The sequence below is a fragment of the Serinus canaria genome, chromosome 25 (genome assembly GCF_022539315.1).
Source record: "Serinus canaria isolate serCan28SL12 chromosome 25, serCan2020, whole genome shotgun sequence".
Taxonomy (NCBI): Eukaryota; Metazoa; Chordata; class Aves; order Passeriformes; family Fringillidae; genus Serinus; species Serinus canaria.
In genome coordinates this window covers 11,823,117-11,841,909 of record NC_066338.1, presented here as the reverse complement: position 1 = coordinate 11,841,909, position 18,793 = coordinate 11,823,117, and the positions used below count along the sequence as shown (strand labels likewise).

The 18,793-nt window shown below is 59.0% G+C and overlaps 2 protein-coding genes across 6 annotated transcripts; one reads left to right on the top strand and one right to left on the bottom strand.

Annotated features, from left to right (window-relative positions):
- Positions 1-1,200: 1,200 nt before the first annotated feature.
- Positions 1,201-10,299, bottom strand: LOC103824822 (death-associated protein kinase 2-like). 4 transcript variants are annotated; one of them, XM_050984325.1, is made up of 13 exons: positions 10,021-10,299; positions 6,352-6,415; positions 5,660-5,763; positions 4,217-4,429; positions 3,994-4,132; positions 3,710-3,839; positions 3,514-3,562; positions 3,361-3,387; positions 3,088-3,240; positions 2,177-2,222; positions 1,981-2,070; positions 1,791-1,859; positions 1,201-1,535 (listed from the first exon to the last, which is right to left on the bottom strand). In XM_050984325.1, the coding sequence occupies exons 2-13, from the start codon at positions 6,412-6,414 to the stop codon at positions 1,419-1,421; spliced, it is 1,200 nt and encodes a 399-aa protein (XP_050840282.1). In that variant the 5' UTR covers position 6,415; positions 10,021-10,299; the 3' UTR covers positions 1,201-1,418. The 4 variants fall into 4 exon arrangements, with proteins under 4 accessions (XP_050840282.1, XP_050840283.1, XP_050840285.1 ...); XM_050984326.1 differs by having other exon boundaries at positions 1,201-1,499; XM_050984328.1 differs by lacking the exon at positions 4,217-4,429.
- A 1,194-nt stretch (positions 10,300-11,493) lies between these two features.
- Positions 11,494-17,950, top strand: SH2D2A (SH2 domain containing 2A). Of its 2 annotated transcripts, XM_050984704.1 has the most exons (8): positions 11,494-12,403; positions 13,536-13,690; positions 13,836-14,011; positions 14,139-14,228; positions 14,424-14,595; positions 15,395-15,538; positions 15,742-16,296; positions 16,884-17,950. In XM_050984704.1, exons 1-8 carry the CDS (start codon positions 12,031-12,033, stop codon positions 17,004-17,006), a joined length of 1,788 nt encoding a protein of 595 aa, XP_050840661.1. In that variant the 5' UTR covers positions 11,494-12,030; the 3' UTR covers positions 17,007-17,950. The 2 variants fall into 2 exon arrangements, with proteins under 2 accessions (XP_050840661.1, XP_050840660.1); XM_050984703.1 differs by having other exon boundaries at positions 15,742-16,964.
- Positions 17,951-18,793: the final 843 nt, after the last annotated feature.

The following is an 18,793-nucleotide window of genomic DNA, read 5'->3' as shown; positions in this document are numbered from 1 at the left end:
ACAGTGACATGTGTCCCTTGGGCAGCTCTTGGTGCTTCATCCTCTTCCTCCATGACTCCCACCCCAAGCACAGCCCCTCGGTGACTGGGGAAACTGAGGCACGGGTGGCAGGCAGAGGGGAAGGCAGGACAAACGACAGACCCTCCTCGTATCCCCAGCTGTCCCCTGTTGTGGCCATGAGACCAAGGACCCATGGCTGCCCCCTCCCCACCACGGCACCCCCTCCCCAACCTTTCCCACCCCAGCAGCTGCACAGGGAGCTGTGACGATTTCCCACCCTCCCGGTGGGGCTGAGGGACCCATTTCTGGCCAAGCCCCCCACTCCACTCCCCTCATCCCATCCCAGCTGTTGAGGGCTGCCACGCTCTTCCCCTCCTGCCCAAAACGGGGGGTCTGCAGCACTGGGGGGACAAACTCAGACAGGGAACACCCCCAGAGCTTTGCCTTGGGGTCTGTCTCTTGCAGACCCCGAGCACAGGCAGCCCCCACCCCAAAACTTCCCCCCACCCCGCTCCCAGCCCCCCTTCCCAAGCTCTTACTTTCGGAGGGAGCCCACACGGGGGGCACCGGGAGGTGGCCAAGGACCAGCAGCATCACCCCTAGCCTGGGGGCACGCAGCGCCCTCGGCCCCATCCTCGAGTGGGACCCCCCGGGCCCCGTCCCGGTCCCACCTCGGGCTCTGCCGCTCCGTCCGGTCCCGCTCGCGTGTCCGGCCGGTGCCCGGGGAGCGCCGGGATACGGGGGGGGCGGCCCACGGACCTTGCGGCCCCTTCACTTTTGTTTTCGGCTGCCGCACACAAAATATTTAGCCTGACAACTGTCAGGGCCAGGGCCAGGGCATGTTTGGGAAATAGAGAGGGGGAAAACAGGGCGGCCCCCCCGCGCCGGAGTGGGTGGGAAGGAAGAACTGCCGCTTGCCTCAGTTTCCCCAGCCAGAGCAGGAGGTTGCACGTGGCTCTGGCAGGGGGACACCAGCAAAGCAGCCAGCAAGCCATGGAACAGCACAGAAGGCACAGTTTAAGGGTCACTCTGCCTGGCAGGGCCAATCTGGGGTGCCAGGAGCCCACGGCTTTGGGTCCCCACAGAAGAGCAGCCCTGCAGTGAGGGAGGAAGCTGACGGCACTCAGCACCTGCCTGGCTGTGACAAACCACCCTTAAGGGGAAGGAGAAGCAGGAGAGAAGAGGCTGGAGGAGGAGGAGGAGGAGGAGGAGGTGACATTTATTTTTCTCATTAGGACAGGGAAGGGAGGAAGGTCCAAGCCCTGGGCAGAACCTGGGGGCAGGAGCGGGGTGCTCCTGCCAGTGACCCCTCAACACCACAGAACCAGGAGCTGGACAGTGCCCCTGCCCCCTTGATGGGGTGATGGGGGCACCCCAAAGGCTCCTCTCGCGGAGGTCCTGCCTGTTTTGGGAGGAGCTCAGGAGCAGCTGCTTCTCCTCCGGCGCAGCAGGGCGGTGTGGGGGCTCCTCTCCTCCTCTGGGTCGCTCTCACAGCAGCGCTGGGGGCACAGGGGGGCTGCAGGGCACGGACAGGACTTCCCCCGGAGGAGAGGGCACCCCTCACTGCACAGCACCCCACCCTACTCGATGCCCCCACCTCTGGCCAAGCCCCCCACCACATTTCCCTCATCCCAGCAATAGTGGGGGGGAGGTCCCACGCTCTGCCCCTCCTGCCCAAAACAGGGGGTCTGCAGCACAGGGGGTCCTGCCATAGAGAGAAACTGAGAGAGACCCCCCAAATCCCTTCTCCCCCCTCCCTAGCCCATTCTGGGTGGGATCTGGGGGCTCACCAGCTCCTCATCCTCCCTCCCGAGGCGGCAGAGCAGGCGGTTGCAGGCGGACACGGTGTTGTAGGAGAGCTACAGGGGGACAGGAAGGGAGGGGGTCCGAGGTGGGGGTCCCTCCCCAGCTCTACCCCTCCCCAGCACAGGGGGGGCTCCCCAGGGGACTCAGAGCTGCTGGGACCCCACGGCCGGGCACCTTCCACTTCCTCCGGGCGTTGAACTTGCGGAAGTTTCTCATGTTGATGGAGGAACGGCTCCGGCTCAGCACCTGCTTCCTGCTCAGGGGCTGCGGGGACAAGGACACGGCCCTGGCACTGCCACCGGCCCTGGCACTGCCACAGTGTCCCCACCCCGCTGCCGGGGGCCTGGCAGGCCCTGCCCGTGCCTCTCACCTTGATCCAGGGGTGCACCAGGCACTCGGCCGCGGTCATGCGGCGCCTGCGGCACAAAGGGAGGGGTTGGGGCTGGGGGTCCTGGTCCCACTCGTCCGGCGTGGGGATGGGGAGGGGGTTAGGGTCAGGGTCAGGGTTAGTGTCAGGGTCAAGATCCAGGTCAGGGTTAGGGTCAGGGTCAGGGTTAGGGTTAGGGTCAGGGTCAGGGTTAGTGCCAGGGTCAGGGTCAGGATTAGGGTCAGGATTAGGGTCAGGGTCGGGTTAGTGCCAGGGTTAGGGTCAGGGTCAGGGTTAGTGCCAGGGTTAGGGTTAGGGTCAGGGTTACAGTTAGGTTTGGGGTCAGGGTCAGGGTCAGGGTCAGAGTTAGGGTCAGGGTTAGGGTCAGGGTTTAGATCAGGGTTAGCGTCAGGGTCAGAGTCAGGGTTAGGGTTAGGGTCAAGATCAGGGTCAGGGTTAGGGTCAGAGTTAGGGTCAGAGTCAGGGCTAGGGTCAGGGTCAGGGTTAGCGTTAGTGTTAGCGTTAGTGTTAGGGTTAGGGTTAGGGTCAGGATAGTACTGGTGGGGACAGAGAAGTGAACCAGATAGAGGTGGAGATGTTGGGGATGGAGATGGGGATGAGATGGAGATGGAAATAGAGATAGGATGGAGATAGGGATGGGGTGGAGATAAGGATGAGATGGGGATAGAGATGTTGGGATGGGATGGGATGGGATGGAAATGGGTACAGAAATGGGATGGAGATGGAAAGAGAGATGGGGATGGTGGAAGTAGGATGGGGATGAAGATGAAGTTGGGACCAGCATGAGCTGGGATGGCGATGATGAAGATGGGGATGTTGGAGGTGGGGATAACGGAGGTGGAGGTGTGGGCAGAGATGAGAAGGAGATGGAAGGGCTGGGGATGGGGCCTCACTCTGGCTCCTTCAGCAGCAGCTGGCGGATGAAGTCCTTGGCCAGCTCGGAGGTCTGGCTGAAGCAGCGCTCCTCAAACTCATAGGCACCGGCCACAATGTTGGAGAGGGTCTCAGCATCCGTCTCACCCTGGAAGGGGGACAGGCCACTGAGCCTGTGGGGACACAACAGAGCTATTGAGTGCCAGGACAGCACCAGCTCGGCCACCCCAGCACCCACAGCGTTCCTGTGCCTCAGTTTCCCCCAGCCACAGAGAGCACTGCCCCATACTCACAGAATGTAGGTGATGACTCCGATGCTCCTGAAATGCAGGGGAGGGGGTCAGGTGCTGCCCTCCCTGGGGTTCCTTCATGCCCTGTGGCACCCAGGGGGGCCCTACCCACCCACCAGCTCAGCCTGCTGCCCCCCCCAGGTCCTGACTCCTCACCACATGTCAGTCGCAGGGCTCAGTGGCTCATAATTGATCACTTCAGGAGCTGGGGGCAAACACAGAGCCAGGGTGGGACATTAGGGGGACAGGGGCACAAGGGGACAGGGGGACAGGAGCACACCCGCATGCCTGGGGGTCCCATCCCCAGCCCTGGCTGAGGGCAGGGACCCCCAGGGATGTGCCAGCCCCGTACCAATGTACTGGGGGGTCCCACAGAGGCTCTTGTAGGTGGTGCCATCCTCCAGCTGCTGGGCCAGCCCAAAGTCAATGATCTTGATCCAGGGCTTGGGGACATCCTTGTCCTGCAGCATGATGTTCTCGGGCTGTGGGGACAGGGCCGGGCTCAGCGGGGTGACCGAGGGGTGATGGGGTGACAGCAGCACCCCGGGAAGCTGGGAAGAGTGGGACCAGGGCTCTGGAGGTGCCTGGCACTCCTGGGACCCTCAGGCAGTGAGGATGAGGGGTTCCCACGGGCACCTTGAGGTCGAAGTGAGCGATGAGGCGAGCGTGCAGGTATTGCACCCCGCTCAGGATCTGCCCCAGGAACTCGATGGCCTCCTCCTCCGACAGCATCTCCTTCTCAGCAATGAAGTCAAAGAGCTCCCCACCGCTGATCCTGCGCAGGGTGGGCACAGGGAGCTCGGCCACCTCCAACACGTGCCACAAAAAGGGGGTCCCGCCCCCCCAGGACCCCACTCACAGCTCCAGGACGAGCACCACCTCGGCCGTGCCGGCGAAGAGCTCGTGGAGCCGCAGGATGTTGGGGTGCTGGAGCTGGCGGAGGATGGAGACTTCCCGCTCCACCTGAGCCCGCTCCACCCCCAGGCGGCCCCGCCGCAGCTTCACCTGCTTGGCGGCGTAGAAAGCGCCGGTGCTGCGCTCCCGGCAGAGCCTCACCACGCCGAAGTGGCCGCTGCAGCGAGAGCCGGGCTGGGGCACGGCTGGGCTGGAACCGGGCCGGGGAGAACCCAGGAACCGGGGCACCCCCGAGGGCTCCAGGGGAGCTGGGATACCGGGCTGGGCATGGCTGGGCTGGAACCGGGCCGGGGAAAACGCAGAAACCCGGGCACCCCTGGAGCTCCCAGGGAGCTGGGATACCGGGCTGGGCACGGGCCGGGGAGAACCCAGGAACCGGGGCACCCCCGAGGGCTCCAGGGGAGCTGGGATCCTGCCTGTGCCCCACTGAACCTGTCTGGATCCCTGCCAGCCCTGTGTGCACCTGCCTGTGACCTGCTCACCTGGGGTGGGTCCTGCTGACCTGCCCGGATCCCACTGAACCTGCCCAAATTCCTGCTCACCTGCCCAGATCCCACTGAACCTGCCCAAATTCCTGCTCACCTGCCCGGATCCCACACACCTGTCTGGATCCTACTCACCTGCCCAAATTCCTGCTCACCAGCCCAGATCCCACTCACCTGCCAGGATCCCACTCACCTGCCCAGATCCCACTCACCTGCCCAGATCCCACTCACCTGCCAGGATCCCATTCACCTGCCCAGATCCCATTCACCTGCCCAAATTCTTCTCACCTTCCCAGCTCCCACTCACCTGCCAGGATCCCACTCACCTGCCCAGATCCCACTCACCTGCCAGGATCCCATTCACCTGCCCAGATCCCATTCACCTGCCCAGATCCCACTCACCTGCCCAGATCCCACTCACCTGCCAGGATCCCATTCACCTGCCAGATCCCATTCACCTGCCCAGATCCCACTCACCTGCCCAGATCCCACTCACCTGCCCAGACCCCTGCTCACCCGCCTGAATTCCCTCACCTGTGGGAGATCCCCCTCACCTGCCCAGATCCTGCTCACCTGCCTGGATCCCCACGTGCCCTCTGTTCACCAACCTGCAGCTGGTCACCTCTGGTAGGTCCCCCTCATGTGCCCAGAACCCCCTCACCTGCCTGGATCCCTGCCTGCCCTGTGTTCACCTGCCAGCAAGCTGCTCACCTCCCCACACCCCTGCTCACCTGCCTGGATCCCCCTTACCTGTGGTGGGTCCCCCTCACCTGCCCAGACCCCCCTCACCTGTGGTGGGTCCCCCTCACCTGCCCAGACCCCTCTTACCTGTGGTGGGTCCCCCTCACCTGCCCAGACCCCTCTCACCTGTGGTCCCCCTCACCTGCCCGGACCCCCCTCACCTGCCCAGCTTCTCCATCAGCTCATACATGTCCTCCACGTTGCCCGGGCTCGTGGTGGCTGCCAGGCCCTGGCTCCCCTCATCCTCCCTGGGCTCAGCCACGTCCTGTGAGGCAGCAGCAGCACCTGGCTCAGCCCCTGCCCAGGGCTGGGCCACACCTGGGGGTGCAGGAAACCCCAGAGCCCCCCAGGATGCTCCAAAGGGAATTCCCAGTGCAGTGTCAGAGCTCAGGCCCTGCTCAGGGACCCCCAGAACCCCCCCAGGATGCTCCAAAGGGAATTCCCAGAGCTGTGTCAGAGCTCAGGGACCCCCAGGATGCTCCAAATGGAATTCCCAGTGCTGTGTCACAGCTCAGCCCCTGCCCAGCTCTCCCAGTTCACACCGAATTCTTCAGCAGGTGGAAACCTGGAGACTCTCAGCCCTTGGGAAGGACCTGCAGGAGCTGCTCAGGGGGCTTGGAAATGGGGCAGGAGCAGGGAGAGAGGGGGGGTCACAGCAGCCCCCACCTCCCTCAGTGCGCTAGGGGTGCAAAATGCAGGAAAAAACACAACATTTGGGGTTTAAAAAAAAAAAAAAAAAAAAACAGAGGAAAAGGAGGTGAAAGCACTGTGAGCTCAGCCACCCCAGCCCCCTGGCAGTGCCCCCCACACCCCCCCTGGCAGTGCCCCCCACACCCCTCCAGCCGTAGCTCACCTGGGGGCTGCCAGGGGCACCCCCCGGCCCCCCCTCAGCCGGGACCCGGGCGCTCTCGGCCATCCTGCAAGACAAAAGGGGTCAGGGGACACGGGGGGGGGCAGGTCCTGGCAGCTGGGGGGGGACAGGGACAGGGACAGGGACAGGGACAGGGGGGCTTCTGTGGGAGCTGCCAGGAGCCCCCCGAGCCCAGGAGAGGCGGTGCCACAGCCAGGGGAGGGGAGGGGAGGGGAGGGGGGAGGGGAGGGAGGGGAGGGAAGGGAAGGGAAGGGAAGGGAAGGGAAGGGAAGGGAAGGGAAGGGAAGGGAAGGGAAGGGAAGGGAAGGGAAGGGAAAGGGAAGGGAAGGGAAGGGAAGGGAGGGAGGGAAGGGAAGGGAAGGGAAGGGAAGGGAAGGGAAGGGAAGGAAGGGAAGGGAAGGGAAGGGAAGGAAGGGAAGGGAAGGGAAGGGAAGGGAAGGGAGGGAAGGGAAGGGAAGGGAAGGGAGGGAAGGGAAGGTACACGGAAGGGAGAGGTAGAAGGGAGAGGAGACAGGGAGAGGAGAAGGGAGAGGAGAAGGGAGAGGAGAAGGGAGAGGAGAAGGGAGAGGAGAAGGGAGAGGAGAAGGGAGAGGAGAAGGGAGAGGAGAAGGGAGAGGAGAAGGGAGAGGAGAAGGGAGAGGAGAAGGGAGAGGAGGCAAGGCATGAGGCGCTGCAGAGATTCCAGGGCCCCCATTCCCATCTCCTGCTCCCCTGGAGGGAGGAGGGACAGCCTGAGGAGGGAGGGGTGGTGGGGAAGATGTTGCTAAGGTTTTGCTTTTCATTATCCTGCTCTGATTTGATTAGTAATAAATTAATTAATTCCCCCAAGTCGAGTCTATTTTGCCCATGACGTTGAGAGGAACGAGGGATTGGTCTGTGCAGACAAGCTGGGAGATAAAACCAGCACTGGGAGATAAAAGAAACAATGGCAAGGGTTGATATTTGCCTTTACAAATAAACTTTAGGTTTGCTGATAAATGAAATTAGACATTGAAAGATGAAAGAAACAATGGGGAAAACCACAAAAATTCCAAAAGAATTAAAAATTGAAAGGGAGGGTTGTACATTGGAGGGGAATCTTTGGTATCAGGTGTTCCAGGAAGGCTGAACCTCAGAAATGGGGAAAGGGAGAGGGAAATTAGGATAAAAAGGAGGCTGAGTCCTCCAAAAATTGGAGAGACCCCAGGGGAATCTCTCCCTCTATTTGAATAAAGAAAAATGACTCCTCTGTCTCCTTTTTGGACATAAAGCTCTGGTGGTTGTGGATTAATTTTCCTGACAGCATTAATGGGTGAGTGACCCCTCCCTGCCATTATCCCCATCCAGGAGGTCAAAAATTGATGTAAAAATAAATTGCACAGACATTAAGTAGAAAAATCATAAACTCTTTCTGTAAGTAAGAATATGCCTCAAGTAAGTAAGAAACTGTATTGATAAAATGAAGAGTCCACAGTTTAGTAATGTGATTATTTAAAGTGAAAAGTTGATGTAAAAATTAAATTAAAAGTTAAAAATGGATGTTAAAGCACACAGACATTAAGTAGGAAAATCAAACTGGTGTTTTTATAGTTATAAGTAAGAATGTAATTTAAATTTAAGAAACTGTGAGATAAAATGTAAAGAGTCTATAGTATAGTAATGGGATTATATAGAGTTAAAAGTTGATGTAAAAATTAAATTTAAAATTGATGTAAAAATAAAGTGCACAGGCATTAAGTAGAAAAATCATAAATTTATGTTTCTATAAGTAATAATATGCTTTAAGTAAGAATTTGCTTTATGTTAATAAGATGGTGAAGAGTCTATAGTGTAGCAATGTGATCATATAGAATTAAAAGTTTAAAAGTTATAACAGAAGCAGAAGTGTACATGCAACAGCAGCCTATTAACTAAAAATAACCCCAGTGCAGCAAAAGGGAATAGAGGTGATCAGTTAGAAAAGCAAAATAAACCTTGTAGGAACTGGCCACTAAATTAGAAAGTTTTATATTGTCTTGTAACGAGGAATGCAGCACAACTTTGTGCTGTGGTCAAAGGCTTACTCCTCTGAAATCTCACAGCCTCTAAGACCAATATTTATCCAAGCAATAGTATAGATAGTATTGAATAATAGAAATTACTATATATATATATATATATATCTATATATATAGATATGTGTATACATATATACATAAATATATATAATTCTACAAATATATATAAATATTATATAAAAATGAAAATACATGGTTCAATATAATACAACAGAATATAATAGAATATATTTTATATATATATAAAGGACAGTCAGTGGTCCCCATGCCCTAAAGGACAGTTGGAGGTCCCCAAGCCTTAAGGGACAGTCCCCAAACCTTAAAGGACAATTGGTGGTGCCCAAACCCTAAAGGACAGTCAGAGGTTATCAAGCCCTTAGGGACAGTCCCCAAATGCTAAAGAACAGTTAGTGGCCCCCAAGCCCTAAAGGACAGTCCCCAAGCCCTAAAGGACAGTTGGAGGTCCCCAAACCCTAAGGGACAGTCAGAGGTACCCAAGCCCCAGTCAGTGGTCCCCAAGCCCTAAGGGACAGTCCCCAAACCCTAAGGGACAGTTGGAGGTCCCCAGACCCTAAGGGATAGTCCCCAAACCCCAAGGGACAGTCCCCAAACCCTAAAGTACAGCTGGAGGTCCCCAAACCCCAAGGGACAGTCCCCAAACCCTAAAGGACAGTCAGAGGTACCCAAGGCACAGTCAGAGGTCCCCAAACCCCTAAGGGACAGTTGGGGGTCCCCAAACCCTAAAGGGCAGTCCCCAAGCCCTAAGGGACAGTTGGGGGTCCCCAAGCCCAGTTCCCCCCCCAGCCCCTCCCCCTCCCAGCCCAGCTGTGCCCCCTCACCCTCCCCGAGCCTTCCTCCACATCCAGCAGCGCCTCTTCCTCCCTCCCCAGCCTGCCAGCCCACACAGGGGACACTGCCTGTCCCCTCTGCCTGTCCCCGGGGCACCCGGGCAGGCTGAGCTGGCCCTGGCACTGAGCTGGCCCTGGCACTGAGCTGGCCCTGGCCCTGGCCCTGGCACTGAGCTGGCCCTGGCCCTGGCACGGAGCTTGCCCTGGCCCTGGCACGGAGCTGGCCCTGGCACGGCACGGCGCTGGCACGGAGCTGGCCCTGGCACGGCACGGAGCTGGCCCTGGCACGGTGCTGCCCCATCCCCATCCCCGGGCGGATCCGTGCCCGGGGGCAGCTGCAGCTGCAGCAGGGCCAGCATCTCCCTGGCCGTGTGCCGTGTCCGTGGGGGGACAGTGTGTCCGTTTGTCCCCTGGCGAGTGACACAAGCAGCTGATTGCCCCGTGCCTTGTCACACGCGCCCTGGCATCGTGCTGCTTTTGAAAGGAGGGAAACTGAGGCACGGGTGGCCACAGGCCCTGGTGGGAACCGCTGAGCTCCTGGGCAGAGCTGGACCCACGGGGGCTGGGGGGACAGTGTCCTGTCCTGTCCTGTCTCCCCGTGTCCTGCTGTCACCCACCAGGAAAACCAGCCTGGCCTTGGCACCGGCTGCCCAAAATTGAGCTCCCAGCTCAGCACCCAACTTCCAAAAAGCCCCGTTGGACCCCAAACCCCCCCAGCCAAGGCAGCCCCCGGACCTGGTGTGTCACGGGGAGCTGGGACCGCTCACCTCCAGCTCCAGCCTTCCTCCAGCAGCCCTGGCAGTGCCAGGATCTTCCTCAGAGCCGCGGCATTCCCGGGAGCTGTGCCAGGATCCGGCCACAGCGGACAAGGAGATCTCTTTGCGTTCCTCTTGAAAACAGCCCCGGCTGCGCAGAGGAGCCAGAAAAAGCCTTTTAGGAACAATTCCTGGTGGTTCCAGCCTCACTCCCAGAGGAGCGGCCGGGACACGGCGGGATGAGCCGGGGCAGACGCTGTCCCCTGTCACCCCTGTCCCCGTTCCGGTGAGCATCGCAAACAGGAAGCCTGGCGGAGCCGCGGGAAACGTGGGAGGCCCTGGAGGTTTTGGGGAGGTGATAAAAACGAGAGCAAGCTGCCGGACTACAGCGATTTCAGCATTTATTATAAAAAAGAAAAGGCCTAAAGCAAGGGGGCTTGTGGCCAGAGCAGGAGCATTCCCATCGAAGATGCTGCAGTGTCGGGGCTGGGTTTGCTTGAGCAGCGATGCCCCCGATGTTCCAGGTGGAGCGGCACAGATTCCCTGGGTCAGATGCCCTTTTTATCCTGTTTTTAGTCCCTTTGGATCGGTTTTTGTCGGAATCCTTCATTTGCATGAAGGTTTAAGGCGCTCGGTTGGCCACTAAGGTTCTGTCCGGGCTGGCTTGTTTCGCTTGGGGTGTGGTGCACTTCACTTGGGTGTCTTATAACCCCTTCCACAAGAGAATAACCTAACTCGCAGTACGTGCTTAACGATCTATCAACTGTTTGACATCAGTTTCCAAGCTATTTTTAACAGAGGGATGGCTTTCTGCAGGTGGAGGGAGCCGGGGCTGCCGGGGGGCACCGGGCACCGGCCCCGCCCCGGGGCTGTGGAGCCACCGCACGTTTCAGCCGTGGGAATCCTTAAAATCAGAGGGTTTTGGGAAAGCTGCAAAAGGCAGCTTCAGAAACAGCAGAACTGTGATTAGAGCTAAGCAGTAGCCATAAGATTCGTCAGCAAAAAAAATTATAAGAAGTGGAAAGTAAAGACAAATAGAACAATGGTCTGTGTATTAATGCTTGGCTAAAATAAGTCCCTAAGCTACAGAAAAGAATGTCTAGTGAGATATTAGGAAGTTCTAAACTTGATAATGGAGCTCTGTGTGTTGTGTTTTAAGGCTCACAAGCAGGTGTTGTATCTGAAATAAGCAAGCATTGTTTAACCAAAGGTACCTGTGCTTACATTGGTGGAATAGAATTACTGTCAATATGATTTTTCTTTGTGTGATTGATCAAAAAAGTGACTTGTAACATTGAGTTCTTTGTCTATTACCAAGAATGTAAACTGCTAACATCTTCCCATTATCATAACCATGTCATGAGATTAATACTAAAAAATAAAACAGCTCAAAGCACACTCCTCACCAGTCTCATCCCATTTGGAATTTACACATAAACCTCCAACCAACAACACCCCCCATCCCTGTCCTGGTGCCATGGATGAGCCAGACCCTGCCCTAATCCCTGCCCTGACTCCCAATCCATGGGATCAGCAAGGCTGGCACTGCCCTCACCCTGGCTCCAGCTGGAGCCTGGCACCACCCAAGTGACAGTGGCAGAGGACACGTGGCACAGCCACAGCGTTGGCAGCTCGGCTGCTGATGCCCCAGAACGGCCCAGAACAGCCCAGCTCTGGCATCCAGTGTCTGAGGAAGGGGATGGTGCTGGATTGCACTGGGCCAGGACTGAATTCTGGCTCATGGTGTGAGCCTGGGCCCACCGAGCCTGCTGTCCCCTCCCTGTTCTGCTGTCCCCTCTGAGCTCTGCTGTCCCCCCTGAGCTCTGCTGTCCCCTCTGTTGTCCCCTCTGAGCTCTGCTCTCCCTGTGCCCAGCACTGGCAGGTCCCAGGATGCAGACAGGACAGGAGGGACATTGACACCTTTGCAGGCTTGGACGTGCCGGTGGCCTCAATCCTCTCCTTGCCACAGCCCAGCCTGCTGTGAGGCTGCCGGTGTCACCTGGCTGTCACCGCAGGGCCACCATGCCACCTTCCTGTGACGTTTCCCCATCACATGAAGGTTCTTGCAGCTTTGGTCGCTGCTTCCTGCCTGTGGCCGGCAGCAGAGGCAGAGCAGAGCAGTGGGGCTGCCTCACCCTGCCTGTCCCCCTGCCTGTCCCCTGCCTGTCCCGCTCATCCCCTGCCCGTCCTGCCTATCCCCTGCCCATCCTGCTCGTCCCCTGTCTGTCCTGCCTGTCCCCTACCCGTCCCCTGCCTGTCCCCTCCCTGTCCTGCCCATCCCCTGCCCATCCCCTGCCTGTCCCCTGCCCACCCCCTGCCCATCTCCTGCCTGTCCCCATCCTGTCCCCTGCTCGTCCCCTGCCCCTGCACCACTGGCCACGGACACCGAGCAGAGGTAGGAGTGTGGGTTGGGGGCTGGGGGCTGGGGTTGGGTTTGCAGCCAAGCCAAGGAGTGAACCCTGAGCAGGGGACACCAGACAGGAGGTGCAGGGATGTCCCCCTGCCCAAAGGCAGGACAAAAGGCACATTGATGGGGTGAAAAGAGAGGGATTGGGGTCCCTCGCTCAGGCCAGCCCTTCCAGCCAGATCTCACCCTCTCCAAAGGGGGAAGTTCAGCCCGGAACTGTCTCACAGAGCAAAGCTTTCAGCCTGTTTCAGGGCTGATCTGACTCGTTCCCAGCTCAGCAGTGCAGGTTTCAGAGGCACATCCTGCCCCAGGGAGCAAATCCCCTGAGCTGCCCCACCGAGGCCAAGGTGCTGGGCTGGGGGAGCGGGGCTGAGCCCCCCACCCCTGCCCAGCAATCCCACCCAGCTGGGGGATGCACAGCAAGCTGGGGACAGTGGCATTGTCCCCAGCAGCCTGACCTGGGCAGGACCTGACCCGAATTCTTCTTCCCAGCACTCCCTGAGCTGGGTGAGTGCAGTTTGTGGGGTTTTGTTGCTCTTTCTCCACACCTCCCTCACCTTCCCCTGCCTGCAGGGGTGCAGGGCTGGGCTGGGCACTGCTGCAGGTTAAAGGTGGAGCTGGGGTGCCCCTTGCTCTCAGAAAAGGTGGCTGGATCCCCTTGCTCTCAGACAAGCCTGGACCCACTCCTCTGACTCAGCTTTGCCTCCCAGATCCAACCAGCCCCAGCATCTTCCACCCCCTCCAGCATCTGCTGGGGATTAACGTTGTTTTGCTGGGTGTTGGCAGCTCAGGGTCAAGCTCAAGGTCCCTCAGGAGCTGCTCAGCCTGTCCCTCCCCTACACAGGGCTGAGCTGACACACTGAGGGGCAGGAGGATTCACACGCTCCCTCCTGAGCTCCTCCCCACCTGCACCACTGTCCCCCCTTCTCCTCTGGGGTGCCAAGGTCACTGTCCCTCCCCATCACACAGGCAGGGGAGGATCGGGGTGCTGAGCTTGGGGAGCACCAGGTGAAGGTGATGGTGAGAGCAGGGCCTGTGGCGGGGTCTTGGAGCCCCCCTGTGCTCTCCCCAAAGGAGGCCCCCCTGCCCTGAGCCTTTTCCTCCCCATTCCCTGGGACAGGGCACTCCATGGATGACGACCGGCCCCTCTTCACCACCTTCAAGCCCCTTGGTGAGGACAGCACAGCCAGAGCCAAGGCAGCGCCCACCAGCAAACCCAGCCAGCCCCAGGGCACCTCAGAGCAGTCGCCAGGACACCACAGCAGACATGGCAGGGTAGGACATGCGGACACGAGGGTGGACAGAGCCCAGCTCACCCTCCCAGTGCTCCCACACCCTCAGGGGCTGCGCTGGGAGCCGAACATCCTCGCTGCGTGTCCTCCCCTGAGCTCCTGGTGCAGTGCTGTCCCCTTCCCTCCAGGTGCCTCCAGGTTTCTGGTCAGCCCCAGCAGCCCAGTCCCTGCCCGAGGGGGAGCCGTGCCCGGAGCGGGGGGTGCTGCGTGCCCGCACCAGGCTGTGGTTCGAGCAGACACAAGCGCAGAGCTTAGGGCCCGAGGGGGAGCTCCCCTCGTGGTTCCACGGCTTCATCAGCCGCAGGTGAGCCAGAGGGAGGCCAGGGCGGGGAACGGGGCCAGTGTCCCCTCCCCTGGGCTCCCAAACAGGGAGCTGGACACTGGATCACACGGAGGGGATGAGGTTGAGCGGCTCAGTGTCCTTCCCGCAGGGAGGCAGAGGAGCTGCTGCAGGATCAGCCCCTGGGCTGCTTCCTGGTCCGCTTCAGCGAGAGCACCGTGGGCTTCGTGCTGTCCTACAGGTGAGGCAAAGCCGCAGCCCGGGCCGAGGGAGGGGCCGAGCAGCTCTGACCCCTCCTGGCGGCTGTGCCCATGCCATGCTGTGCCATGCCATGCATGCCGTGCCATGCATGCCATGCCACGCTGTGCTCTCTCCCCTCTTGGCGGCTGTGCCCATGCCATATCATGTCGTGCCATGCCGTGCCATCTCCTGCCAGGGGCAGGGATCGCTGCCGGCACTTTGTCCTGGACCAGCTGCCGGACGGGCGCTACGTGATCCTGGGCGAGCGCAGTGCCCACGCCGGGCTGGCACAGCTGCTGCAGCACCACGCCACGGCCCCGGTCACACCGTACCGCGAGTTCCTCACCGTGCCCCTGCCCTGCGGACGGGTGAGTGCCAGCCCCGAGAGCCCCCAGAGCCCCCAGAGCCCCTGCATGTTGGAATATTTACCAGCCCAGTGCCTGAGCTTGTCTGGCCCTTGGTGCTGAACCAAATTGTGGCAACTGTGGTGTTTGACCCCAGAGACACTTTTGGCCAGCTGGATGTTGCAGCTGGGCACTTGGAGGCGAGTCCAGGCATGCCAGGGCTCTGGTGGTGGTGGGATGGAGCCTCCCCCATAACAGGGTCTGCTCCTTGGGTTTCCCTCTGTGGAGAAGCTTTAGGGCGATGGTGAAGGAAAGGAGTTGGTTCTGATGGAGGGTTTGGATCCAGAGCTTTATTCTGAATCCAGCCACAGCTCCAACAGAACTCCTGAACCATGTGGTTGCTGTTCCTTTTAACCCCGGGGAGAGGGGAAGGGAAGGGGTGGGAGCCACCAGCCAGGCACACAGAAGGAGGTTGCAAGGGACAAAGGACACCTGGATGGCCCAATGCCCCCCAGGGGTTTGAATCTGCCAATCACTCGAGGCCCTTCTGGAATTCCAGGACTGACAGACAGTGCTGGGAGGGGAAAGGAGAGGTGACTGCCACACCTGGGAGGGAATTATCAGTGGAGGGACCCGAGGCTCTGGGCTAAACCCTGAAATCACAATGGATTTTCCCAAGCTGGGGAATACAGCCAAGAGAAATCAAAGCATCGCAAAAGCCGGGGTTGGAAGCCCCCCTGGCCAGCAGGAGCAAGGAGCCAGGGCCTAGCTGGGTGTGCCCTGACCACGCACCCATCCCGACACCTCTCTGCTCTCCTCTCAGAAGGACGAGCCCCGAGGGCGGCCACAGCCCCCGGCCGGCGGTGATGCTGCACATTCCCCAGCGAGCCAAGCAGCGGCCAAGCTCCCGGAGTACAGCCCCGTGTCCCTGGAGCCCCCCAGAGCCGAGGGCGGCTCTGCCAGGGAGGTAACGGGGCAGGGGGGATGGAGGCACTGACCGAGGACAGCATGGGAGGGGGGATGCAGTGACACCCACTCCCAGCCCTCACCTCTGCCAGGGAGGTAATGGGGCTGGGGGGATGGAGGCACTGCCCGAGGACAGCACGGGAGGGGGAATGCACTGACACCCACTCCCAGCCCTCACTCCGCCCTATCCCATCTCTCCCCCAGGCTCCCGGTGCTCCGCCGTCGCTCCCTGCCAAGAGCAGCTCCCGGGGCGCGGCTCGGGGGCTGCACGGCCCGTCCGGCAGCGCGGCACCCCCCGAGGTTCCCTGCGCCCAGGTGCACAAAGAATCCGCCCTGCCCGAGCCCCCCGAGGCCAAGTACCAGCAGCTCATGTGCTTCCATGTCTACGCCGAGCCCCGTGAGGAGATCGACCCCGAGCCCCAGGAGCCCACCCCCGGGGCACCCATCCCCGAGGGACCCCCCACCCCCGGGGGACCCATCCCCGAGGAGCCCATCCCCTTCTATGCCATGGCCCGCGGCTGGAGCCGCTGTGCCAGCCCCGAGGAGAACATCTACTCCGAGGTGGCACTGGCCCGGCAGGATGTGCCTGCCCGGCCCCCCACGGCCCCCCAAAACACCTTCTCCACGCTGCCCCCCAAAGCCCGGCCCCACCGCCGGCTCTTCCACAGCGTTTCCAGCCAGGACTGCAAGAGGAGGCAGCTCTCGGCGGCTCCCAGCACGGACAGGGAGGACAGAGGAGCTTCCAGCACGGGCACACAGGTGGGTGGGTCCCCAGGGCAGGTGATGGCTCCAGAGCTCAGCCCCAGCACGAGTGAAGGCTCCCGGAGTCTGAGGGATCGGGGTTTGCTCCACACCAGGAGCACAGGGAACCTGAAATGGTTCAGGTTGGAAAGCCCATCCTACTCCACCCCCTGCCAGGGGCAGGGACACCTTCCATGATGCTCCAAGCCCTGTCCAACCTGGCCTGGAACACTTCCAGGGATGGGGCAACCACAGCTTCTCTGTGCCAGGCCCTCCCCACCCTCACAGGGAAGAATTCCTTCCCAATATCCCACTTAACTCTGGCAGTGGGAAGAATTCCTTCCCAATATCCCACCTAACTCTGGCAGTGGGAAGAATTCCTTCCCAATATCCCACCTAACTCTGCCCTCTGGCAGTGGGAAGAATTCCTTCCCAATATCCCAGCTATCCCTGGCAGCAGGAAACCATTCCCCCTTGTCCTGTCACTCCAGGCCCTTACAAAAACCGGGTCCCTGTCCCAAAGCCAAGGGCTGGAAGGGTGAAAGACCAAGCCTGTGCTGTTTCCTGGCTCCCAAACCCACCCTCTGTCCCTGGGACTCCCCCAGGCTGCCCTGACCCCTGAGCTGGAGCTGGATGACCCTGTGTACAGCAGGAGCACACCCAGGGACCTGCACCCCAAGGCCACGGCTGAGAACGTGTACGAGCAGCTGCCTGGGGACTGCTCCTAAAGCACCTGGACAGCACCTGGCTCCCAGCTGGAGGAACCTCAGCCTCCACCTCACTGCAGGAAGCCCTTGGCCTTGGGAGGAGAGCTCCAAGGCTGCTGTTGGCCCCAGCTGGCAGTGCCAATCTGCTCTTCCAGCTTCCCAGCCCTGCTGCACAGCACAGGGGAGAGCCTTACCTTACCCATGAGCACATTCCAAGAGACTTCTGTTAATAAAATGAGGGAAAAAAGGCTGTTACAGGAAAAACAGGGGTGAGTTTGGCACAGTTGGCACATGCAGCTGGATATTAAATTGGCCAGAAACTGGAGTGATGCTACACTGAACCTCCCCAGCCTGCAGCCAACACTGCAAGCCCTGCCTGCTTCCTCAGCCAGAAAATTTGGGATGACAGCACTGTCCCAGGGCTGTCCCGTGGGGCACAAACCCTGGCGAGCCCCAGTGGAGCTGGGCAGTGCCAGTGGTGCTCCAAGCCCAACAGGAGCAGGGAGCCAGGATGGCCAAAGCCCTGGCTTGGAAGGAAAAGGAAGGCTGGGGGACTGCAGCTGTTTTATCTCTGGGAAAATTAACTTCTGACCTTTCACAAAGTTGAATTCTGTTGCTCTTAGAGGGCTGAAAGTGGAACAGGAGCCCTGGGAACTTCCCTTGGTGCTAAACCCAAGCCATTACCCCAAGGAGAAATGGGAAGGGGAACGTGGGAGTTCCAGCCCCCACACTGCAAAATCCCCAGGCCAAGAGGGTACCTGGATGAGGATCTGAGCCCCCGGTGATGGAAACAGGGCTGGGGGGGTTCATTTAGAAATATGTTCCTTCAGCAAATCTCTTCTGGGAGGATTTCACTGTACATACAAGATATGAATAAATTACTCAACAGTAACTTTATTCTGATCATTCAAATACTCAAAACAGGCTCTGCAAAGTACTAAACATACAGGGAGCTAAACTAAAAATGAGATTAGTTTAAAACATTCTAAGAAAAGACTTCAGTCATGGGGGTTTGCCTGTTTTTAAGAGGTAACATGGGAGAAAAAACACCTCTTGGGAGTTCTTCTTACCAGAATAACAAATATTGGCCATTTGAGCCAAATAAAACCCAGATTGGTGGGAATATAAGTTAAATAACCAGGCCAGCTCTCTGCTCCCTTCAGCATCACATGCTTTGGTGAACAACAAAGTGATGCCACAGATTTGGATCCATGGATTGGGCCAGCAGAGCTGCACAGGATTTGCAGTCGCATCACCTTGACAGAATTCCTTAAATAAAAAAAAAAAAGGTTTGATTTGAAGAAATTAGGGCTGGGCAGTCTCCTCTTCCCAGCCAGGAGGGTAAAGTCAACACCTAATTGAAACAGAATTGATACAAACAAGCTGGAAAAAAAAATTACAGTTGGCAGCTCTCCTCTGTGTCTGCCCAGAGGAAACTGCAGAGCTCAGTCCCAGGCAGCCACACGTGGGACACTGGGACACTTTGATGAGTCTGAGAACAGCCTGGGGTGGGACAGGAGGCCTTGGGCTGGGGGAGAAGGAAAGAGGAGGAAAAAGGAAGGACAATATACATGCACACACAGCTCAGGGTAACCCAAAACCCCAAGTGTGCCAGGCAGAACCTCCCCTACCTGTGTGGTGCTTCCCCTGGCACAGGCTCTGACCTGCACGAGGGTGCCCCCTCAGCATGGCTCAGCCTGTGGGTAGCCAGAGCAAAAACACCCAATTAAAAACCAGGATATCAAAATTATTCAAAATTATTGACATGAGAGGAGTGCTGGAGCAGCCCAGACACGAGGAAACAGCTG

What these genes read in the sequence shown, in the direction of transcription:
- LOC103824822 (XM_050984325.1), bottom strand. Translation starts at nt 6,414, where the DNA reads ATGGCCGAGAGCGCCCGGGTCCCGGCTGAGGGGGGGCCGGGGGGTGCC. An exon ending in CTGCTGCTGAAGGAGCCAGA is followed by an intron (nt 2,223 to 3,087) that starts GTGAGGCCCCAT and finishes TTTGTGCCGCAG; the next exon opens with GCGCCGCATGACCGCGGCCG. An exon ending in TGGTGCACCCCTGGATCAAG is followed by an intron (nt 2,071 to 2,176) that starts GTGAGAGGCACG and finishes TTGTCCCCGCAG; the next exon opens with CCCCTGAGCAGGAAGCAGGT.
- SH2D2A (XM_050984703.1), top strand. Translation starts at nt 12,031, where the DNA reads ATGCCACCTTCCTGTGACGTTTCCCCATCACATGAAGGTTCTTGCAGC. An exon ending in ACCACAGCAGACATGGCAGG is followed by an intron (nt 13,691 to 13,835) that starts GTAGGACATGCG and finishes CCTTCCCTCCAG; the next exon opens with GTGCCTCCAGGTTTCTGGTC. An exon ending in GGCTTCGTGCTGTCCTACAG is followed by an intron (nt 14,229 to 14,423) that starts GTGAGGCAAAGC and finishes ATCTCCTGCCAG; the next exon opens with GGGCAGGGATCGCTGCCGGC.